Source organism: Pelodiscus sinensis, chromosome 24 (genome assembly GCF_049634645.1).
Source record: "Pelodiscus sinensis isolate JC-2024 chromosome 24, ASM4963464v1, whole genome shotgun sequence".
NCBI lineage: Eukaryota > Metazoa > Chordata > Testudines > Trionychidae > Pelodiscus > Pelodiscus sinensis.
In genome coordinates this window covers 3125065-3148522 of record NC_134734.1, presented here as the reverse complement: position 1 = coordinate 3148522, position 23458 = coordinate 3125065, and the positions used below count along the sequence as shown (strand labels likewise).

The 23458-nt window shown below is 63.9% G+C and overlaps 3 protein-coding genes across 5 annotated transcripts; 1 reads left to right on the top strand and 2 right to left on the bottom strand.

Annotated features, from left to right (window-relative positions):
• The first annotated feature begins 361 nt into the window (after positions 1–361).
• Positions 362–8886, top strand: LOC106731456 (protein NKG7-like). Its single transcript, XM_075907920.1, has 5 exons — positions 362–1361; positions 2328–2536; positions 2758–2904; positions 3105–3233; positions 8652–8886. Exons 2-5 carry the CDS (start codon positions 2371–2373, stop codon positions 8690–8692), a joined length of 483 nt encoding a protein of 160 aa, XP_075764035.1. The 5' UTR covers positions 362–1361; positions 2328–2370; the 3' UTR covers positions 8693–8886.
• A 1862-nt stretch (positions 8887–10748) lies between these two features.
• Positions 10749–14828, bottom strand: LOC142819623 (uncharacterized). 2 transcript variants are annotated; one of them, XM_075907895.1, is made up of 5 exons: positions 14721–14828; positions 14257–14451; positions 13014–13145; positions 12208–12348; positions 10749–11373 (listed from the first exon to the last, which is right to left on the bottom strand). In XM_075907895.1, exons 1-5 carry the CDS (start codon positions 14764–14766, stop codon positions 11222–11224), a joined length of 666 nt encoding a protein of 221 aa, XP_075764010.1. In that variant the 5' UTR covers positions 14767–14828; the 3' UTR covers positions 10749–11221. The 2 variants fall into 2 exon arrangements, with proteins under 2 accessions (XP_075764010.1, XP_075764011.1); XM_075907896.1 differs by having other exon boundaries at positions 14725–14808.
• A 2394-nt stretch (positions 14829–17222) lies between these two features.
• LOC142819626 (protein NKG7-like) lies at positions 17223–22689 on the bottom strand. Of its 2 annotated transcripts, none has more exons than XM_075907913.1 (5): positions 22025–22689; positions 21193–21323; positions 20249–20395; positions 19324–19458; positions 17223–18634 (listed from the first exon to the last, which is right to left on the bottom strand). In XM_075907913.1, the coding sequence occupies exons 2-5, from the start codon at positions 21302–21304 to the stop codon at positions 18534–18536; spliced, it is 495 nt and encodes a 164-aa protein (XP_075764028.1). In that variant the 5' UTR covers positions 21305–21323; positions 22025–22689; the 3' UTR covers positions 17223–18533. The 2 variants fall into 2 exon arrangements, with proteins under 2 accessions (XP_075764028.1, XP_075764027.1); XM_075907912.1 differs by having other exon boundaries at positions 17234–18634; positions 21120–21323.
• Between the last annotated feature and the right edge of the window lie 769 nt (positions 22690–23458).

Below are 23458 nucleotides of genomic sequence, written 5' to 3'. Positions count from 1 at the left end.
GCAGGGGGGTACAGCCAAGGGAGGGGAGCAGGCAGGGAAGTGGTACAGGTGGGGGAGGGGAGCAGGGGGGGAGGAGTGCAGGTGGGGAGGGGAGCAGGGGGGTACAGCCAAGGGAGGGGAACAGGCAGGGAAGTGGTGCAGGTGGGGGAGGGGAGCGGGGGGGAGGAGTGCAGGTGGGGAGTGGAGCAGGGGGGTACAGCCAAGGGAGGGGAGCAGGCAGGGAAGTGGTGCAGGTGGGAGAGGAGAGTGGAGGCGGGGAGGAGTGCAGGTGGGGAGGGGAGCAAGAGGGTACAGCCAAGGGAGGGGAGCAGGCAGGGAAGTGGTGCAGGTGGGGGAGGGGAGCAGGGGGGTACAGGTCAGGATGAGCCCCATCTCCAGCCTCTCTGCCCAGCCCTGGGTTTCTAGCACCAGGCTGGCGAGGGGTGGGGAGGATGGGAGGAGGGAGGGAGGGAGGGGCAGGCCGTGGGCAGGTTTCCATGGGGACGAGGACTGAGCAGGCATCTATGGGAGATGGCTGGGCAGAGGGTTCACCCATAGGCACAGGGCACGGGCAGGCCCAGGGTTGCCCAAAGCCGGGGGGGGGGGGTTGTTGCTCAACAGAGCAGGGGACACATGGGGCAGATTTCACAGCCAGGGGTGCTGGTCTGTGGGGAGCTCGCCCAGAGGAGGGAATCCATCCATCTGTCCGTCCATCCCTGCCCATGCCCCCCTCTGCCTAGCCAGGGATGGAGGGAGGGATCTCTGCCAGGCCTGAGCCTCCCTGCCTCAACCCACCCATGGCCCCAGAGCGAGGGGGAATGGAAAGTGAAGGCGGAGGGGAAAGTGCAAGGGGAAGCAGAGGGGCCCTGCCCCGCATTGCCAGGCAGAACCGCCCCATGCGCCAGACAATTCCCGTATTCTTCTGTGGGGACTGATAAGCCCGTTCCCAGATCCTCCCCTCAGAGACGCTCCCCTCACGGCCCCCCCCCCCGCCGCCCCTCGGACTCCTGGGTTCCCTCCCCAGCCCTGGGAGGGGCGTGGGGTCTAGCGGTTACAGGGCGGCGTCTGGGGGTCAGGACTCCTGGGTTCTGGGGGCACTGGGGTGGGGGGCACTGGGGTGTCCTGTCCTCAGGGGGTTGAGAGACTCCAGAGGAGCCGAGGGTGGGGGGCAGGGTGCGGGCGTGCCAGGGGCTGAGCAGGGTACGTTACCCAGGGGAGGGAATAGTCGGCTGGGATGGATGGGGGGGGGGGGTTGATTATGGGACTTTGCTCCTTCTCTGCCTCCAGCCCCACCTGTGGGAGCAGCCCAGGTACAAGGCTGGGGCTCCGAGCCGGGGTGGGATCGGCCGGACGCAGCCCTCCGAGGGAGCAGGTGCCAGCAGGTGAGGGGAATCGAGGGGGTTCATTTACCTACATCCCCCTAGGCATACGCCCCACACAGGGGCACAGAAGGGCTGCCCCCCCCCCCCGCATCCTTCCTCACACACAGAGAGCGCCCCCTCCCCTCCCGCCCAGCACACCCATTTCTCTCCAGCACCTGGCCTGGCCCCCACCTGTGGATGGCTGCAGGTCCTGCCCTGCCACGCGGGAGGGGCCGGGCTAAGGCTGTGGGGGACCCTTGGAGGTGCTGGTGGGGGAGGGTCTGGGTGCTGGCTGGTCCAGGGCTCGGCTGGGGGGCAATGGAATAGAAGTGGGGCAGGAGCGGGGAGGACCGGGGAGGGGCCGGCAGGAGGTGCAGGGAGATCAGAGCCAAGGGGGCACAGACCCGGCACAGGGGGGGGAATCACACGCCCAGAGTTCAAGGCCAGAGGGGCCCCTGGGTCCCACGGGTTGTCCCAGCTCCTGCCCGCTGCACCCACGCCCGAGACGGGACCAGCATGTGGCACCCTGAGACCCAGCTGAGCTGTCGGGTGCTGGGACCAGCTGAGCAGAGGTGCCCCCGGAGCACCGTGTCCCAGCCTGGCTTCGCAGTGCACAGCTGGGTTAGGGCTGGCCGGGGGCTCTCCGCCACGCCCGGCTGAGTGGTCTCTGGCCCTGCTGATCAGGCTGCCCTGGGTGCCCTGACCACACAGCGAGGACGAGACACATAGGAGCCGGCGGCAGCCCCTGACCGTGGGGCATCGATAGACGGCACCTGCCCCTTGCTCAGAGCCGCGCTGGTTCAGCCTCCGGCCACAATTCTGCATTTTCCACGGCTCCCGTTCATCTCGGTTTGCCACCCTGCAGAGCAGAGACCCGGCCGCAGCCCATCTGGCTCCACAGGCCCCATCTCTCCGTGGGACTCAGCCCAGCCCACGCCAGGGCCCCTGGGGCTGCGATTTCCCATCTCGCTCTTCCTCCCCTGCCAGGTGCCCCCAGATCCCAGCTCCTCGGCCCCCAGCTGCCCCTGCCATGCAGCCCCTCCGGATCGTCAGCACCGGCCTGGCTCTGCTCAGCCTCCTGCTGCTGCTGCTCGCCCTGGGCTCCGACTACTGGCTGGTGGGTGACAGAAACATCAGTTATGGACTGTGGAAGAACTGCATCCCAACAGAATGTGCAGTACTTTCTTCAGTGCCAGGTAAGGGCAGGCGGCTCTCCCAGGGATCCCACTTCCGCCACCAACCCGCTCCACTGGGCACAGCCCCAACTCCTGGGGTTTAGCTCTAGCTCTGGGATGGGAGTGGGGTCTAGTGGTTAGCGTGGAGGGAGGGCAGAGGATGTGGAGCCAGAACTCCTGGGTTCTGGGGAGTTTGCTGCAGGGCTCTTCTCTACATAACCCCTGCTTTGTTGCCTTTACAGAATACTTTGATGCCACCAGGGCTTTCCTCTTCCTGGCCATGATCGCCGGGGGGGTGTCCAGCGGCGTTCTCATCACCTCGTTCTTCCGCTCCCACCTCGGCCCCGTGCCCCTCACCCTGGTCTCTGCTGTGGGCAGCTTCAGCGCAGGTACCGCACCCATGGGGCCTCTCCCCACTACTCCCAGCCTCCACACTGTGCACCCCCAGCCAGCCCTGGGGAGCCTCCCAGCCAGGGACCCTTCTCAGGGCTCTAGCAGCTCCCCCTGGTGGCAGGAGGGGCAAGGGCGGGGGGGGGGAGCTGTGCATGGGCTGTGCTAACGGAGATCTATGCTCTTCTCTGTGCCCTAGGGCTCTGCGCCATGATCGCCATGGCCGTGTTCACAGCAGAAAGTGCAAAGGATAAGAATCAAGCCCAGCTCACTTTTGGCTGGTCCTTCGGCCTCGGCTGGGCCTCCTTCCCCCTCTTCCTCATCACTGGTGAGTGCAGCCCCGGGAGCGGGTCCCCAGGGATCCCTCGCCTGTTGCTCAGATGCAGCTGTCTCTGGGGTGGGGCCCTGGGTGTGTTTATAGGGGGACCCATCGCCTGGTGCTAAGACGCAGTCCCTGTGGGGTGAGGCAGGGGGCTGGCTACAGGTAGGTGACCAGCTGCCCTGTATTTAAAGGTACAGTCCCCTATTTAAACCCTTCTGCAAGTGTCCCTACTGGTTTTTTTAATGGGCACAATACCCTGTATTTTCTGTCTCTCCCCTCCCATCAGTGCTGGTGGGCAGTGATCCCTGTGAGCTGTGTGCTTGGGTGGCCACCCAGGAGAGATTCAGGTGCCCTCCAGCTGATTAGCAGAGCACCCACAGCCAGCAGCGTGTGTTGCTATTGGTGGTACACATCCACACATGTTTTGATGCCCATAAAATTTATTCCTCACATGCTTGGAAAACATTAGAGGGAACACTGCTGGTGGGCTCGAATGCTGGCTGGCTCCTTCGTCACCAGCTGCGCACCCACCAGTGGTGAGCAGGGAAATCCAGGGGCTGCTAAGGAGACTGGGCATGCCAGGCTGGCAGTCGGGCAAGGCTGCAGCAGGCAGGGCCGGCCGCTTCCCCTGCTGGTCCATCCATGTCCCTGCTACGTGCCCGGCCAGCAGGCTCCGCAGCACCTGGTTTCCAGCCGGCCCTGACTGTGTGCTGTGTGACGTAGTGGGGGTGTTGTTACATTCACTCTTTGCTGTATTGTGATGTCTGTGTGTGCACACACCTCAGTTTCCCCCTGCTACTGCAGCACTCTTTGCATAAGGAGGGAGAGGCTGGGCATGACTCACTGCAGATGGGTGTTGGGCCCAGACACCTGAGGGCCAGTCAGGAGATAACTCCTGCCCAGGAAAAGGGACAAAGGGCTGAACCAGGCTGGGGAGGAGAAGGATCATAGGGCAGAAAGGGGGGAGAAGGCCCGAGACCCCTCCCTGGGGATAAGTCTGGCTGCTCTTGGTCCCTGTGTTAACATTGATCCTTGCTAGGCTGTGTCCCTGGGAACTAATAAACCTTCTGTTCTACCAGTCGGCTGAGAGCCCCATTGGGCTGCGGATCTCCCCCTGTCAGCCCCCCCACTCTCCCCACCGATCTCCCGCAGCCAGCCCCCCCACTCTCCCCCACCTCCCCATTCCATCTCTCCCAGCCAGCCCCGCTACCTGTGACGGCGCGTTGGGGGTTCCCCGTCTCCTGCACCCCGAAATGGCACAAACAGACTGCACCAGCCAGTGGAATTGAGGGTGGTTTATTGCTCCTGCAGCACAGCGCAGCACAGATGTAATCTGGTTACAGGAACTGGGCTAGGATGCCTCAGGCCCCCTTGAGATGGGGGAGACTGGGCCCCTAAAACTCCAGCTCCTCTCCCTAGGCTGTCTCATCCATCCTCACAGACAGCCACCAACCAACTCAATTCCCTTGCAGCCCTGCCCCCGCAGTCAGGGCCGCATTCCACCTTCCTTTGTTCCTCTCCATGGGGGGTGTCTGGCCACTGGTTCAACAAGTTTGGCCTTACCTCTGCCTAGTGAGGTTTTCCCTGCTGGGTCTTGCTCCAGACAGCAGGGGTCACCACAGCCCAGCAAGTACCCCCACTACGTCACAGTTCTCCCCCCTCCGAGAGCGAACTGAGCAGGGTCACTCCGCTCGTGACCTAGGGAAGTTCGGGTCCTCTGCGTGGGAACCCGCCCTGGGGCCATGGGTGCTCCCCTTGACTCAGGCCGGCCGTGGCAAGGCCCCACATGAGCTGGCTTCCCTCTGTCCACTCGCCGCCCCGCTCCAGGGCGACTGGCACAGGCCTGTCCCCGGGGGTCACACCCACCCTTCCGCTGGCCTTGATCTCTGGCCAGGGTCTCTCGGGCCGGGGCCATGAGCCCAGTGAGCCTTCTCTGGACAGCCAGGGCGGCTTCCACCCCCGAAGCTCCATCCAGGGAGGTCTTCCCCTCCCATAACTCTCTCAGCCAGCCCAGAGGGTCCTCTATCTGGGGTAGAGACCCCCAAGCCGCTTTCCTCCTGTCTTGGGCCTTCCCGCCCCTCTGGCAGGAGTCACAGGACCGGCAGTACCGCTGCACGGCTGTAAAGATTCCCGGCCAATAGAAGTGCTGGAGCAGCTTCAGCCGGGTGCTCCGGATCCCCCGGTGGCCCCCAACGGGGGAATCGTGGGCCAAATACAGCAGCTTGAGGCGATACTTTCGGGGGACGACCAGCTGCCGCTGGACCCCCCATGCCCTCGCCTTCCTGGGGGGGAGCCACTCACGGAACAGGAGCCCACGCTCCCGCAGGAATCTCTCCTGGCCACCTCTCCCCCGGGGCTGAGCTGCATGGAGGCCAGCCTGGTCCCTCAGCCTCTGCAAGGAGGGGTCTGCCTGCACCTCAGCCTGGAATTCAGCTGCTGAGGCAGGGATCGGGACCTGTCCCCCACCTCTGCCTAGGTCCGGAGTCCCAGCCTGGCTGGACCCCGTGTCCACTGGGATGGGACCCTGAGGATGCTGCCAGGAGTCCTTCCCTGGACCCACGTTGTCAGCCCCCCGCTGGCTCTGGCTCCGGGTAGTGACTAGAGCCCGCTGGGATTCATGGGGCCACTCCTCTAGGTCATTCCCCATCAGCACCTCGGTGGGCAAGTGCGGGTGCACCCCCACTTCCTTGAGGCCCTCCTTGGCCCCCCATTTCAGATGCACCCTGGCTACAGGCACCTTAAACGGGGACCCGTCTATGCCCTTCAGGGTCAGCTGCGCGTGGGGTAGTATCCGCTCCTGGGCCACTATGTCGGATCGGGCCAGAGTCACCTCCGCCCCCGTGTCCCAGAAGCCCGTCACCTTCCTACCATCCACCTCCAGGGGTATGAGGCACTCGCTCCGCAGGGGCCGTCCTGCCCCCACCCGGTACACGGAGAAATCCGCCTCCTGAGAATCAGACCTCCCAGGGGAGGTGCACTGAGCATCCTTCCCCTCTCTCTGAGCTGAGGTTTGCCTGCCAGCCCCTGCCTCTGGGGCAGCCTGCCCTTCCTCCCGCCCCAGCCAGTTAACCCTGGAAAGTCCCCGGTCCCGGGACCTGGTGCACTGAGCCCTCTTGTGGCCTTTTTGCCCACAGCGATGGCAAGTTAGGCTTTGGGCTGTCTCTGTCCAGGCCCTGGCTGGTTCTCCGGGGCGCAGACGACCTGTTCCTTGGTCTCGCCCCGTAGTTGACTCCCTCCGTCGCTCAGCCGAGATCCGGTCTCTGTGCGGTTCCCTCTCTCTCCGGGACTCCCGTTCACACCCGGACCGGCTCTCCGTGAACTCATCCGCCAGTCTCCCGGCCTCCTGGGGGTTCTCTGGTCTCCGGTCCTTGAGCCACAGCCTCAGTTTGGGGGGCATGCTTCATAGAACTGCTCCATCATGACCAGCTTGAGCAGCTCCTCTGCGGTCTGGGCTCCGACTCCAGACACCCACTTGCGGCAGTATTGTGCCAGGCGGGAGGCCAGGTCCACATAGGTCTCCCGTGGCCCTTTCTGTACCCCCCGGAACTTCTTCCTGTACATCTCGGGGGTCAGCCCGAACTTGTGCAGCAGGGCCTCCTTGACTCGGTTGTAATCCCCTGGCTGTAGGTCCTCCAGCTGACTGAGCACTCCGGCCGCCTCCTGGCTCAGTGCGGGGATGAGCTCCTGCAGCCAGTCAGCTGGGGGAACCCGTTGCAGTCCACAGGCCCTCTCAAAGGAGCTGAGGAACCCGTCTATGTCGCCCATGTCCTTCAATTGGGCCACCACGAGCCTCTCCAAGCGCCTGGCAGTCCTGGGACCCTGGGGCCCATCCGCACTTGGCGCAGCCGGTGCCCCGCCGGTTCTCCGCTCTGCCATGGCCAGCTCATGCTGCCGCTGCCTCTCTCGGTCCTGGCGCTCCCTCTCTCGGTCCTGGCGCTCCTTCTCTCGGTCCTGGCGCTCCTTCTCTCGGTCCTCTACTTCCAATTCCCTGATCCGCAGCTGGATCTCCAGCCACCGCAGCTCCGCTGGGCTGGCCCCTGCCCTAGATGGGCTACGGCTTGCAGGCCTCCCGGGAGACGCTGTCTCATCTCTCCGTTGGGTTCCAGCGCTCCTCCCCCTCTCTGAGCCTGACACACTCTCAGGGGGGGTCTGGCTGCTTCCCCTGGGGACAAGATCCTGGCACTGTGGCTGGTCGTTCTCTTCTAGCTGAGCAATCAGCTGGGCCTTGGTTGCTTTCCGCACAGGCAAGCCCCTCTCTCTGCACAGCCCCACCAGCTCTGCCTTCAAGAGTCGGGCGTAGGCCATCTGCCCGCTGGGCCCCTCGGTGCAGACTCACCAGTCTAGTGCTGCAGCGCCCCACGATTCCCCGGAACCGCTTCGCTCTGTCTCCAGCACGCCTGGCTCCAGGGCTCTTGCTTCCACTGCGCCTTGTCGCTCGCCGCTGGAAGCTTCATCCACGGGGTGCAGTGCATCCCACTTCTGACACCAGTGTGACGGCGCGTTGGGGGTTCCCCGTCTCCTGCACCCCGAAATGGCACAAACAGACTGCACCAGCCAGTGGAATTGAGGGTGGTTTATTGCTCCTCCAGCACAGCGCAGCACAGATGTAATCTGGTTACAGGAACTGGGCTAGGATGCCTCAGGCCCCCTTGAGATGGGGGAGACTGGGCCCCTAAAACTCCAGCTCCTCTCCCTAGGCTGTCTCATCCATCCTCACAGACAGCCACCAACCAACTCAATTCCCTTGCAGCCCTGCCCCCGCAGTCAGGGCCGCATTCCACCTTCCTTTGTTCCTCTCCATGGGGGGTGTCTGGCCACTGGTTCAACCAGTTTGGCCTCACCTCTGCCTGGCGAGGTTTTCCCTGCTGGGTCTTGCTCCAGACAGCAGGGGTCACCACAGCCCAGCAATTACCCCCACTACGTCACACTACCCACCCCCCATCTGAGATCAAGTGTGTCCAGTATTTTTTTTAAATCATCTGGTAATCCTACCCCCAGGAAATCCGAAGGCCCTCTGGTCAGGGGTGCTGGTTCCAAGAAGTCAAGCCCTGCATCCCCTTCCCCCTCCAGTGCTGGCCTGGGGAAGCTTTTCTGGCACTGGGCGGGGAGGGGTTTAGCACCCTATTCACACCCTACGAGCTTAGTCTGAAATGCAAACCTGCAAACATCCTGCAACACACACTCCGGAAAATCATGCCAGTCTAGACGTAGCCGATGACTCCAGGGCTGCAGAATTTCTTTTCAACAAGGCCTCTGTCCAGGTGACCCTACCCTGACCGTTAGGACGGCGTCGTGGCTGATTGCCAGAGAATTCACTTGAACCCGGGTGATTTTACCAGGTGTCCATTCTTCAGCAAAGGGAAATATGGTCGCTATGGGTGTTGCTCCCAACACCGCCCTGAACCCCAGTCTGCTCTCCCCCAGGTGCAGTGACCATGTTCACCCCCAACACCCTCTCGAGCTGAGCCCAGGGGGCTGGATGGAGCCAGCAGCATCACGAAGCCGATTCTCTCAACAGTCCTGAGCAGGGGGCAGAGAGAGGGGGGAGCGTGCAGCCTTGGCCCCTCTCTACCCTGGGAACCCCCCACCTTCGGCTGCCCCCGCCAGCTGTGACCCCCCCCTCGCCTCCCCACAATCCAGCCCTGTCCTTTGGCATCCAACCCACAGGCTTTGTACAGACATTAAACAGATCTGTTTCTAAAGTATCGCACCTGGGGATTTTATGGTATTTGGAAGAGTCGGATGCCTGGGTTCTGTCCCCGGCTCAGGGAGGGGAGTGGGGTCTAGTGGTGAGAGTGAGGGGCAGCTGGGAGCCAGGACTCCCTCTATAGCAGGGGCCTGCAACCTATGGCTCTGGAGCCAGACACAGCTCAGTATGGAACCAAGCCATGGCGCTTTTGTCATTCCCGAAAAGCAGGCCACTTTTTTATTTAAAATGAAAAATGAATTCCAAATTTTCAAAGACGCCCTTACGCGTGCGGCTGGAATGCTGCATGACCCTGGGTTCGACAGTTCTGATACAAATGTCAAAGACAGGTGGGAAAAGATGCAGCCGCAGCCGGCCCATGACGTGCAGCCAGCCGGGGCAATGGTTCGCGGATGCTCTTAGTCACCGGGTCAATCCCCATGCTGTGAAGTCGCGTAGGGTCCGGCCGGCCGACGGGCGTTCTCGGGGCTCGCCGGGCGACGTGCTCTGACTTTGGATGGCGTTTGGCTCTTTGCTTTGGGACGCTGCCGACCCTGCTGTAAGGTGAGCGCCTGGGTGGCCCCCCCGAGCCGGGTCCCCCCCCAGGATGAGACCCACCCAGCTCCTCTGAAGAGCCATGAAGGGGCTGCTCCAGGCGGGGCCCCATGGCCGGAGACTGCCCCTCCCCAGCCACCCTGCGGCCCTGGCCCTGGCGTCAGACCTCCCCAGGGCTGGAGCTGTGGGCCGCGTGGCGGGCGGCAGCTGCTCCAGGAGCCCGGCTGGGGCCGGAACTGGAGACCTGTGCTGGGTGGAGCCAGCCAGGGCGGGGTTGCTCAGCGGCCAGGGCCAGCTGGGGCCATGGGGGGGCAAGGTTGTCCCTGTGGCTGGGGCCAGGTGGGGATGCATGGGGAGGGGGGTGGACTGCTCCAGCACCCAGGGCCAGTTAGGGCAGTGGGAGGTGGGGGACAGGGCTGTCCCTGTGGCTAGGGCCAGCTGGCGGTGCCTGAGGGGGGCTGCTCCAGCAGCCAGGTCCAGCTAGGGCCATGGGGGGGGGGGGCAGGGGCTACTCCAGCGGCTGGGGCTGTGTAGGGGCAGGGCTGGATTAAGTGGGGGGCTAGCCGGGCAGCTGCCCGGGGCGCCAACGTCTGGGGGGCACCCGATGGAAGTGGTAAGGGGCGCCGCGCACCCGGGAGCAGGGCCACGCATACACCACGCACACGCTGCCCGGGGCGCAAGTATGGCTCGGTCCGGCACCTCGTAGGGGGGCAGGGCTGCTCTGCTGGCAGCAGCTTCCCTCTGCCCCAGGTGGGGACTCGCAGCAGCCCCACGGGGGCAGCCCCCACCCTGCCCCGGGCTGCCCCAGGAGCAGCACTCTCCGGGGCAGGGCGCGTCTCACCTTCTCCCCACGAGGCGGGGTGGGGGCTACCTGGGAGAATCTCTCGGGGCAGCGCCACTGGTGGGTGCCACGGTGGCACGTCTGAGGAAACTCTCTGCGCTCGCAGACGGAAAATCTCAGGGGGAGGCTGCTCTGGGGTTCTCACCGGGAGGGGCAGTAGGTGATGCTGGTGGGGGGACACGATCTCTGGCCCTGGCAGGGGCGGCGTGAGGCACAGTGGGGGGCGGCGCTTGGTGGGAGCTGGGCCCAAGGGACGGCCCGGCCAGGAGGGAGGTTCCCTGCCCCGGCACAGCTGCCAGGAGAGCAGCCGAACACGGGGCGCCTTCTGGCAGGACGGAGGCCCAGCTGCCCTGCAGGCCAGGCTGTACCCGGGAGCCCATCGTGCCAGCATCAGGCCTGGTGGTGCCCATTGACACCCCAGCAGGGACACGCCCGGCCAGGCATTTGCAAACTCTGTTTAATTTAGTGCAATAAATGTCCCGATTCCGCGTCTTTCAGCTCCAGGATCCTGGTGGGAGGAGGCGGGCGAAGGGGGGTTGTGCTGGGCAGCAGACGGGCGTCCTTGCCCTGTGAGAGCTGGCTCAGCCGCGGCATCCCGGAGGCACCGTCACGCCAGCCGGACACAGGTCACATGAGTCACTGCATGCACGAAGGGGTGTGCGCCCAGAGCAGGGCCTGTCCCCTCCAGCAGGGGGCGCTGCTCCCCCTCCCCCCACACTCACACACACAGACAGCAGGGCCTGTCCCCTCCAGCAGGGGGCGCTCACACACACACACACACACACACACACACACAGAGCAGGGACGGTCCCCTCCAGCAGGGGGCGCACACACATGCATGTACCCACACTCGGGGAGCACACACACACACACACACACACACACACGCCCCAGCCCAACCCAGGCCCGGCGTCACTCCGGCGGGGGCAGTTGCGGCTGGGCACTCGGCGGGGGCTGCTGGAGGGTGACGGGGCGCTGTGGCCTGTCCTGCTGCGGGGAGACCTGGCTGCGGCTGTGCAGGGGCGTGTTCGGGCACTGGATGTAGGTGATGAGGCTCAACAGGGCTGTGGGGGGAGAGCTGGGCTGAGCGGAGCTCCATTACCCTGGACCCTCCCCCGATAGCCCCCAGCCCCCTCATTACCCCATCTTCTCCTCCCATAGCCCCCAGCCCCCCAATCCACAGCCCCCCCATTACCCCGTCCCCTCCTCCCATAGCCCCCAGCCCCCCAATCCACAGCCCCCCCATTACCCCGTCCCCTCCTCCCATAGCCCCCAGCCCCACAATCCACAGCCTCCCCATTACCCCACCCCCTCCCCCATAGCCCCCAGCACCCCAATCCACAGCCCTCCCATTACCCCACCCCCTCCCCCCATAGCCCCCAGCACCCCAATCCACAGCCCTCCCATTACCCCACCCCTCCCCCCATAGCCCCCAGCACCCCAATCCACAGCCCTCCCATTACCACGCCCCCTCCCCCCATAGCCCCCAGCCCCCCATCCACAGCCCTCCCATTACCCCACCCCCTCCTCCCATAGCCCCCAGCCCCCCATCCACAGCCCTCCCATTACCCCAACCCCTCCCCCCATAGCCCCCAGCTCCCCAATCCACAGCCCTCCCATTACCCCACCCCCTCCTCCCATAGCCCCCAGCACCCCAATCCACAGCCCTCCCATTACCTCCCCCCTCCCCCCATAGCTCCCAGCCCCCCAATCCACAGCTCCCCCATTACCCCCCTCCCCCCATAGCCCCCAGCACCCCAATCCACAGCCCTCCCACTACCCCACCCCCTCCCCCCATAGCTCCCAGCACCCCAATCCATGGTCCCCCCATTACCCAGCCCCTCCCCATATCTCCCAACCCCTCAGTATCTCTCCCAGGCCCCACGCCAGGCTCTCACCGCTGGCCAGGAAGAGGAAACCGGCCAGGCAGCCCACGTAGAAGGACCAGCCGCGCTGCGGCTTCATCTCGGGGTGGAAGGGCTCCGAGATCTTGGTGAAGGACACCCTGAAGGTCAGGACACTCGCCAGCGTGCACAGCCCTGAAGCAGAGGCAAGGCGTGGGCTGCAGCCTCCCTGCCCAGCCCCACTGGGCTCCCAGCTGGCTGCTCCACCCCAGAGCCAGCCACCAGGCCAGGGCCCTGTGTGATCAGCCCCTGCCCCGTCCCAGAGGTGGGCGCATCCCGGGGCGGGTGAGCAGTGCCTGTGTAACCAGTCCTGCCCCAGAGATGGGCGCATCCTGGGGTGGGTGAGTGGTGCCTGTATAACCAGCCCCGCCCCAGAGGTGGGCGCATCCTGGGGTGGGTGAGTGGTGCCTGTATAACCAGCCCCGCCCCAGAGATGGGCGCATCCTGGGGTGGATGAGTGGTGCCTGTATAACCAGCCCCGCCCCAGAGGTGGGCGCATCCCGGGGAGGGTGAGCGGTGCCTGTATAACCAGCCCCACCCCAGAGGTGGGCGCATCCCAGGGCGGGTGAGCGGTGCCTGTGTAACCAGCCCCACCCCAGAGGTGGGCGCATCCCGGGGCGGGTGAGCGGTGCCTGTATAACCAGCCCCACCCCAGAGGTGGGCGCATCCCGGGGCGGGTGAGCGGTGCCTGTATAACCAGCCCCGCCCCAGAGGTGGGCGCATCCCGGGGCGGGTGAGTGGTGCCTGTATAACCAGCCCCGCCCCAGACGTGGGCGCAGCACGGCGGGGGCAGGCGGTACCTGTCAGGGAGTTGGTGATGGCGGCCAGCCGGTACTTGTGGAAGGAGTGGAAGGAGATGAAGACAGAGCAGACGGCGATGAAGCCCAGCAGAGTGGACAGCGTCATCAGGGCTTTGACCACCTCGAACGTCACTGCGGGATCAAGGGCCCAGGCCGGTTACCGAGCGGATCTCCCTGACCCCAAGACACTGGTCTGAGATACAGCTGGGGGGAGCCCAGGGCTGGGCTGGCAGGGGCTGTGGGCAGGAGTGGGGGGCACGGGCAGAGGCTGCAGGTGGAAGTGGGGGGCACCAACGAGATGGGTTGTGGGGGGCACCAGTGGGCGGCCAGGGCTGTGGGCGGGAGTGGGGGGCACTGGCGGGGGGGCAGGGGCTGTGGGTGGGAGTGGGGGGCACCGATGGGGGGTAAGGGCTGTGGGCGGGAGTGGGGGGCACCAGCAAGGGGGTAGGGGCTGCGGGCGGTAGTGGGGGGGTGCCTGCCGGGGGGGTAGGGGCTGTGGGTGGAAGAGGTGGGCGCCGGCAGGGGGTCAGGGGCTGAGGGCGGAAGAAGGGGGCGCCAGTGGGGGGCAGAGGCTGCGGGCGGGAGTGGGTCACCGGATCGGGGGCAGGGGCGGGAGTGGGGGGCACCGGCAGAGAGGCAGGGGCTGCAGGCGGAAGAGGTGGGCGCCAGCGGGGGGGCAAGGGCTGCAGGTGGAAGAGGGGGCACCGGCGGGGGGGGCTGTGGGCGGAAGAGGGGGCGCCGTGGGGGGGCTGTGGGTGGAAGAGGGGGCGCCGTGGGGGGGCTGTGGGCGGAAGAGGGGGGCGCCGGCGGGGGGGCAGGGGCTGCGGGCGGAAGAGGGGGCACCGGCGGGGGGGGGGCTGTGGGCGGAAGAGGGGGGCGCCGGCGGGGGGGCAGGGGCTGCGGGCGGAAGAGGGGGCACCGGCGGGGGGGGGCTGTGGGCGGAAGAGGGGGGCGCCGGCGGGGGGGCAGGGGCTGCGGGCGGAAGAGGGGGCACCGGCGGGGGGGGGCTGTGGGCGGAAGAGGGGGGCGCCGGCGGGGGGGCAGGGGCTGTGGGCGGAAGAGGGGGCGCCGTGGGGGGGCTGTGGGCGGAAGAGGGGGGCGCCGGCGGGGGGGCAGGGGCTGCGGGCGGAAGAGGGGGCACCGGCGGGGGGGGCTGTGGGCGGAAGAGGGGGCGCCGCGGGGGGGCTGCGGGCGGAAGAGGGGCACCAGCGCACTGTCTGCGGGGCCGGGCAGGGGCCCATACCCGACCCCGTGGGCAGTTTCCTGCAGAACCAGTTGAGGCAGATGTTCCACAGCCCTATGGTGGTCTCGAACCCGTGGCTGCTGATTTCCAGCCAGTACGGGGAGACCAGGGCCAGCAGCTCCGTCAGCAGGCTCAGGCAGGACAGGACCTTGGTCATCTTCCTGAAGTTCAGCTTCTCAGCCAGCCCCGGAAACACTGGGGGAGGGGCGGATCTGCATTAGGGGGGGCAGGGTCCCCCAGAGCAGCCCCCTCACCAGGGTTCGGACCCCTCCCCCATTTGATCTCGCGGAATGACCCCTGCCCCCTCGTTAGCCAGCTCCCCCCGCCCCATCACAGCCCTGGCCCCCAGGAGCCACATCGCTTCATGAGGCCTCCTGCCCGTTACGCCCCAATGGGCCAGGCCCCCCTTAGCCCCGACAGTGCCCCCCGGCAGCTGGTGCCCCTCCCGGCCCTGTGCCATGTACTTGCTGCAGGGGCCATCCCGACGCCCCCACGGCCTCGCGCCCCCATGGCCCCGGCTGCCTCCAACTGCCACGGAACCTCCCCGGGGGCCCCGCGCCCACCCAGCGACCGGCAGCGCAGGGGTCTGGGGTCACCGGCCTCCCCTGCCGCGCGGCCCAGAGCCCGGCTCCCCGCTTCATCCCAGAGCCAGGGAGACGGGGCCAGCCGCCGCCCCGCCCCGCTCACAGAGGGCATCTGCTTCTGGGTGTGAAGGGGGGTTCCCCTGGCATGTCCCAGCATGGCACTGGGGGGGGCGCTGTGCTGGGGGGAGGGGAGGCTCTTCTCGGGCTGGCAGGGCCGGTCCCCCTGGGCCAAGGCAGCCCATAGGGGAGCGTGGACAGGCCTCCCATGTCTGCAGTGCTAGGCCCCGTCCGCGTCCAACGTGCGGATCTCTCACAAAGCAAACCAGGCCTGACTCAAGCCTGGGGCACGAAGCACGGAGGCCAGGCCGAAAAGGGGTGTGTGGGGGGGGAGTTAGGAGCCTGGACAGGACAGCGAGAGCAGGCCAAGACGACCAGAAACAACCTGGCACTAGCACGTCCCATGTGTGAGAAGAGAACACGCCAGAGACAGGCGAAAAACTACGACTGAGGCGCTTTGGCAAAACGTACCCTAAGTACTGGCATCATAGGGATCTTACGCAGAACGGAGCAATTGGGAGCTCTTGCCAGAACGGCCACGTCGGGTATAAATGGAGGTGTAGGAAAGATCGGCGGGGGGTGGGGTGGGGCAAGGGGTCCCCGCAACCCTACTCGCTGCAACAAGGAGCGGAACCAGCCCCTACCGCCCGAAGCCTTGTGGACGCCTCTGCATGTGCGGAAAGAAAGCGGCGGCGACCGCGCGCCTGACAATCGTACGGGTAGCGGCATTGGAACTGTGTGGGGGTGAGTGTGTGTGTGTGTCATAGACATAAGTACGGGTACGTTCATAGGCTGAGAACTGAGTGGCTCGTGTAGTGCCCTGGGGTAGGTGTGAGATTGTCTGGGCTAACACTCGGGGTGTCGGACTAGCTTGCTTTGCAGCCCATGGCTGGAACCTCGCACTGCAAGTTACCAAGCGCTCAGCTGAGGTGTTTTACTGGCTCCTCTCGGGTCTAAAAATCGAACCACACGACAGAGCCCTAGGGGGCGCTGTGCTGTCGGGGCAGGGCTCCCCCCGGCTGGCAGGGCCGGTCCTGCTGGGCCAGGGCAGTGCTAGGGGGCGCTGTGCTGTGGGGGCAGGGCTCCCCCTGGCTGGCAGGGCCGGTCCTGCTGGGCCAGGGCAGTGCTAGGGGGCGCTGTGCTCCCCCTGGCTGGCAGGGCCGGTCCTGCTGGGCCAGGGCAGTGCTAGGGGGCGCTGTGCTGTGTGGGCAAGGCTCCCCCTGGCTGGCAGAGCCAATCCCGCTGGGCCAGGGCAGTGCTAGGGGGCGCTGTGCTCTGGGGGCAGGGCTCCCCCTGGCTGGCAGGGCCAATCCCGCTGGGCCAGGGCAGTGCTAGGGGGTGCTGTGCTGTGTGGGCGAGGCTCCCCCTGGCTGGCAGAGCCAATCCCGCTGGGCCAGGGCAGTGCTAGGGGGCGCTGTGCTCTGGGGGCAGGGCTCCCCCTGGCTGGCAGGGCCAATCCCGCTGGGCCAGGGCAGTGCTAGGGGGCGCTGTGCTGTGGGGGTGTGGGGCTGCCCCAGCTGGCAGGGCCGGTCCCGCTGGGCCAGGGCAGTGCTAGGGGGCACTGTAGCCTTTTCTCTGAGGGTATGTCTACACTACAGCATTATTTCAAAAGATCTTATTTCGAAATAACGCGGCTACACACAAAATGCATTTCAAAATAGCTTTTTGCTATTTCGAAATAGCGCGTCCACACTGATTGGATGCTGAATCGCATTTAAGGCCAGCCAGAACTGGTTCCAACAGGGCATAAGGTCAGACGTTACCTTGTGGCCAGGGCGGCCAGCAGGGCACCCTGGGAAGGGCTGGAGGCCTCCTATTTCGAAATAAGTGTCTACACAGCGCTTATTTTGAAATAGCAATTTTGAAATTGGCGCTATTCCTCGTGGAATGAGGTTTACCAATTTCGAAATAAGCCCTCCGCTATTTCGAATTAATTTCAAAATAGCAGTTGGCTCGTGTAGATGCTAAGAAAGTTATTTCGAAATAACGTTGCTGTGTAGACATACCCTAAGAGGCAGGGCTTGAATCCCAGGGGTCTGGGCCAAACCCCAACAGGGACAATTCCATTCAGCTTCCCTAACCTCCCCTTAGACTGTGAATTTTCATTCACTTCCCACCAGAAATTGCCGAGTTACAGTGAATGAAACAGCCACTGAGCCCTGCCCCAGAGGTGGCTGCATCTGAGCACCCAGAGAGCCCTCCCCATGCGACATTATGTGCAGCTGTTTCCCACCCACCCTGTCCCTGAGGTGGCTGCATCTCAGTGCTGGGTGAGGCCGCACAACCTGAAAATGGAGTCTGGAACTTGGAGGGTGAAGTGGCCTGAGACAGCCGAGTGATTTTACCCGGAGGGTTCAGTGACTCTCTTGCTTTTGGGGGATGGTTCGTACAAGTGGCACCTTGTGCTCAGCCATGCACGAGCAGGACTCCTGGCTTCAATTCCAAGCATGGGAGAGTCACATAAACTTGCTGTGCCTCAGTTTCCCATCTGTAAAATGGGGATAATCTACCTTTGGCTACACAGATTATATTTAGGAGGGGCAGGGACTGTTTCTGTCTGGGCAGAGCCCGGCACAATGGGGCTTTGATCTCGGCCAGCGTCTGGGCAGCGCCCGGCACAACAGGTTCCTGATCTCAGAATGACTCACATACCCAGACCAAGCATGTAAACTCTCAGGACTTTATACAAATGCAGCTGATGGCACCGGCAGAAACAGGTGAGGGGAGAGCATGGGGCGAGGGGGCTCTCTGGGTTTCCCCTGACAGCTGTGAGCTCGACCCAGACGACAGGCTGGAGTAACTAAAGCCCGGATGAAGTCCCATGGACGAGGCAGGGGAATGGCAGAGCAATGCAAAAATATGTGGCCTACAGAGGAAATAGTCCCAGAGGTGGAGGGATACACGATTCAGTTAATTGACAATGTCCCAGCAAGAGAGGAATATGTGATGGTGCGGAAAAGCCCAGAGGGGAAAAAGGCCCGGCAGCGGCGAGATATTCAATAAGTGCTGACTGAGAACGGAAACCTCCCCGGGCACTGGCAGGCTATTCGATAGGCTAATTGGGTCTGCGATCACGTTCCTTCCATGGATGGAGACCTCTAAATGGGGCTGAGAAAAACAAGTCCCTCAGTGGAGGGATATTTTATAGCACAAAGGGTCACAAAAGAGTCCTGGTGGTGGTCGGAGTGGGGGAGGGAGATCGAATAGGCCTGAATGTGAAAAAGTCTTAGTCGTGGAAAGATCTTCAGTTGTGCTAGGCACCATCGAAAGAAAAATGTCCCAGTGGTAGCAGAATAGATGACAGTGCAAAGTGACACTGTTAGGAAAAAACTCCCAGGAGCGGAGGGATATTTGATAGTGCTAAGGCTCATGAGAGGATAATTAGGCCTGACAGTGAAGGGATCTCCAATAAATCCAGCTTACATCTATGACAAAATAATCCCAGTCATGGAAGGATATTAAACACTGCAAAAAAATATTCCCTTGGCGGATGGCTCTCCCAATGGTGTGAAGAGCCAGGTGAGGTCACAGCTTGGAATATCCATGGACCAATCGGCATCCAGGATCCAGCAGGGTAGGGTGGCTGGTTTGGGCGAGGAGACGGGCCCTGGAAGCCAAGGAGGATGGCGCCCCCGGCTATGCCAGGGATGTGCCCATCCCCCCCTCCGGGGCCACTTGGCTGCCCAGCTTGGTGCCCAGGATAGGCAAATGCTTCTGGGTGATGAGGCTCGATATTCCTGGGCATGGAGAGGAGAGAAGAGTTCTGAAAAATTCCTGGGAATTGAAACTTTTCCAGAAGACGAGGACAAAAACGTTTTTGCCGATTTTGGGGGGGGGGGGGGCCCAAATGCATTTCAAACACAGATTCTTTTCTTCTGAAAACCAGTTTTGAAAATGGAATTTTAAAGGCAAAAGTGGTTCCCAAGCTGAAATTTTGTCACGGAAAAATACATTTCAATTACACATTTTTTCTGAAAATGGTTTTCAATGGATTTTGCCCTTCCCCCCACAGATTCTTCCCAAAAAGACATTTTCCAGGAATGATTTTTTTTAACATAAACGGCTTTTCAAAACCAGAAGCCGTTTCTGTTCCATTTTCCTTCAGAAAACTGGATAAGGGCTTCAGGGAAAATGTTCACTACAAACTTCGGATTTCTTTTTGGAAAAATTCCCACCAAAATATAAAATTTGTTCCCCCCCCCCCCAAATTAGATTCGGGTTAAAAAGTCTGTTTCTGGAAGGAAAAAATCTCCCCCCATTCTGCTGCTGGACCCCTCGTATTCAGGGACCAGCCTCCCCAAGGAAACATCCCACATTCTCCACCACCCAGGCCCCATTCTCAGACGTGACTGGGCTCCCCGGCTCGGCCATACGGGGATGGGACTGAAGGCAGGGGCCCCTTGGCCCCGCCCCCTGCCCTACATACCGGCAAGGGCGAAGGCAGGGCCCACAGCCCAGGACAGGTAGAAGGCCCAGTCGTAGGTGTGCTTGATCTCGGGGTGCGGGGGCACGTGGATCTCAAACACGAGGAATGTCACGGAGCCCAAAAGCCCTAAAGCCCCTGCGGAGCAAAGGGAGAGTCTGAGGGGCATGTGCCTTCCGCTGCCACCAGGGGGTGCTGGTGCTTTTGGGCAGAGGCGGGGCTCCCGGTGTGCTGTTACGGTAAGAGCCAGCTGGGGATGCACCCCCCCCCCCCGATCCAGGACAGCCCCAGCCCCCCCCCCTCAGTGTAATTTAGGAAGGGCAGGGGGTGATGCCCCCACCCTGAGATTGGTACCAGGAGCTCCAGCACCTTGCCCTGTGCCCCCCACTCCACCCCACACTTACATTCCTACAGGTACTGTCCTATCACAACCCCCAGCCCTGAGTGCACCCCCAGGGGGCTTGCAATAGGACAGTACCTGTAAGCAATGGAAGTTACTTTCACCCCAAGCTTCTCTTCTCCTTGGGTGAGACAGTCTGTGGAGATAGGCCCCTACGGGCTAGTCCTCCTACCCATCCCCCCAACTCGCCCCTTTATCTGTCCAGCTGTGCACCCCATTCACCCAGCTCCACCCCTCCACCAATCCATCCAGCTGTACACAGCCCACTGTCCATTCCTCCCCTCCCCCCCCCCCACCAGCCATCATCTGCCCAGTCACCGAGGCAGGTGCCAAATGGGGGGATTTAGACGAACAGGATGTCTAGACCCCAGGCCTAGGCTGCACAAGTCCCAGGCTCTACCCTTGGCTGCCTGCATGCCCTCTCGCTCAGCCTCCCTGTGCCTCAGTTTCCCGCCCTGGCCCCCAGCAGCCCTTGCAACCACTGGAGAGCAGCGAGGTTGCTGGACCCAGCAGCCTTCCCCGTGCTACCTGCTGTGAAACAAGTCATGGCGGAGACGTTGGTTTCCGGGAAGAACTTGCTCGCCTGGCGGAGGAAGGAATTGAAGCAGCACAAGGCGGAGATGAAGGCGAAGATGATCCCCAGCAGCAGGAAGCCCCGGCTGGCGTCCAGCATACCTGGGGGTGTCGGGAGAATCAGGCAGCCCGGCCCGGGCCCCACCCCAGACACCCCCCCCCCCCGCCTCACTGCCCGAACAATGAACATGTATCGCCTACGGACAGCTGACGCTGGATGGGGGATGTGGGAGAAGGCCGATGGACACCACGGACTCCGATTGACACCGGCTGATGTTCACCAGCTGGGGGACCCCCTGGACTCCGGTGGTTGCTGGTTGATGGACACCGGCTGGGGGACCCCCTGGACTCCAGTGGTTGCTGGGTGATGGACACCGGCTGGGGGACCCCCTGGACTCTGGTGGTTGCTGGGTGATGGACACCGGCTGGGGGACCCCCTGGACTCTGGTGGTTGCTGGTTGATGGACACCGGCTGGGGGACCCCCTGGACTCTGGTGGTTGCTGGGTGATGGCCACCAGCTGGGGGACCCCCTGGACTCCAGTTGACACTGGCTGAGGGACACCGGCTGGGGGACCCCATGGACTCCAGTTGACACTGGCTGAGGGACACCAGCTGGGGGACCCCCTGGACTCCAATTGACACTGGCTGAGGGACACCAGCTGGGGGACCCCATGGACTCCAGTTGACACTGGCTGAGGGACACCGGCTGGGGGGACTCCGATTGACACCGGCTGAGGGATCTGCCCCATGGACTGCAGCGGTTGCTGGCTGATTGAGATCCGGTCCCGTCGGGCCGCCGGCCAAGGGGCGCAGGAGGACACGTACTGGATCTGGCAGGCAGGCTCTTGCAGAAGTTCCCCTTGCACAAGCTCCATATCCCCAAATGCAAGGTCCCCACCTCCGAGCTCAGGAGCAGCCAGTAGGGACACGCGCCGGTGAGCAGGAAGAGGAGGAAGCTGAAGAGGTTGAGACAGATGTTCACCGCCCGGTAGGGGAACATCCTGCCCCATGCAGCGGGGCCAAGCCAACCTGGAGGGAGAGAGGCGGGGCCGTGAGGAGCCAAGCAAAGGCTCAGGCAGGGGGGAGCCGGCGGACGCAGCCCCGCTGACCAGCCGCCCCGCCCCAGGCCTTCGGTGGGGGGGAGACCCAGAGGAAGCACACACTGTGCCCACTGCTCCGGGGCAGGCAGATGGATAAATGGGTAGAAGGGACCATAGGGGGCAGGAGGGGGGAAGGTGGGGACGGATGCAGGGGGGATGGGGATGGGGTTGGAGAGGTGTGAATGGGGACAGGAAGACGGAGGGATGGAGGGGTGGATGAAGGGGTGTGTATGGGGATAGAGGGATGGATGGACAGATGGAGGAAGGGGGAAGGGAAGGATGCACAGGTGAGGGATAGATGGATGGGTGCATGGATGGATGGATGGATGAGGGATAGATGGATCACAAATGGATTGAGGGATGGACGAGGGGTGGATCGGTGGGCAGATGGATGATGGATGGACAGATGAGGGATAGATGGATGAGGGGTGGATGAGGGATGGATGGGTGGATGAGGGGTGGATCGGTGGGTGAATGGCTGGTGGATGGATGGATGGATGGATGAACAGACGGATGGATGAGAGATGGATGAGGGGTGGATCGGTGGGCGAATGGATGGATGGATGGATGGATGGATGGATGGATGGATGGATGGATGAGGGCTGGGTGGGTGGTGACAGAGAAACAGACCCTCACTGCAGCCCCGAACTCCGTATCTGCGACTCGGGCCAGCGTTGCTGCCGGGGCCTCTGCCAGTCGTGGGGGCTCTCGCAGGCACGTCCCAGGCTGGCTGTGCTGAGTTAGGGAGCCCAGCGGGCCAGCAGGACCCCGCTTGGCTGCGGCGGTGGCTCCGTGAAGGCTCCCAGTGATGAGTGGAACCCTCTGGGTGTGTCCAACTGCCGTGGAACCCTCCACCCACCAAGCCGGGCCCCTGGCCAGCCCCGCAGGCAGCGCCCCGGGCGGGGGCGGGGGCGGGCTGGGAACAGGGAGACGTGGATGGAAACGGCTCAGGGGCCGGGGCCGGGGAGCAGGGACAGCGCGACGGTGGCGGCAGAAGCGCCGCGTTCCGAGCTCCTGGGGCCGAGCCGGCGTCCGGCGCTCAGAGAACCGGGGGCCGGGGCTTGCAAAGCTTTGCCCTGGCCATGGGCCTCCTGCACGGCTCCACGGCCTGTGTCAGGGGCACGTCGCCTGTCGCCAGCTTCCTGCGAAGGAAACGCCGCGTTTCCTGCCTTTGGGGTCGGTCGGTTCCGCCGCCGGCCTTGCGCTTGCTTTGTCGCGTGGGCCTGCAGCCCAGGGCACCAATGGGGCCAGAGGGAGCCCCACCCGCCCCAGAGGTGGCTGCATCTCAGTGCCGGGCAAGGGGGCCCTGTACCCGGCCCCCACGTGCAACACTCCTGCCTCTGCTGGGAATACCTGGCCTAGGGCGGAGGAGCGGTTCACACGGCTCATGGCCACCCACATGCGCAAGCCCCCCCGGCCCTTCCCCCTGATCCGGCCCAGCACAGAGCAGAGTCCGGCCGGGGGCTTTGGCCATCACCGTGTCCTCGGTATTAAATCCTAAGATCAGAGCCCCCCAGGGGCCACCGGAGACAGGCAGTCTCTCCCAGCCTCTGGCCCGTTGGCCTGCGGCTCTCTGGGCCTGGGCCCCTGTCCCGAGAGCCCGTCTTGCTCTGCTCCGCTGCACTTTGAACCCGGGCCCCTCGCGGCGAAGGGCCCAGCCCGTCTCCCTCTGTCCGGCCATGTCGGAAGTGTCTGCAGCCCGCGGCCTGACCCAGCTCTTCTTTCCCCCACTGGCCACCCCCAGCTCCTTCAGCCTGCGCCCGTCCAGCTCTTGGCCCTTCCAGTTGATCGTCCTTGTCCCTCGCCTCCGGATCCTTTCCAGTCGCCCTCCGGCCTTTCTGGGCCTCAGGGACCCGCCCTGCCCCGGCAGCTGTTCCATCCCCGAGCATGTCGATGGCCCCGTTCTGTTGTGCAGCCCCCACCGCTGGCAGCCCAGGTTGCGGCAGAGCCAGCACGGAGCCAGGAACAGGGCCCAGGAGCCCTGGGAGGCAGATTGGGCAGGATGTGAATTCAGCTGACAGGGCAGGAATGATGCTAATAGGGGGCAGGGCCTTGGGTTATAAC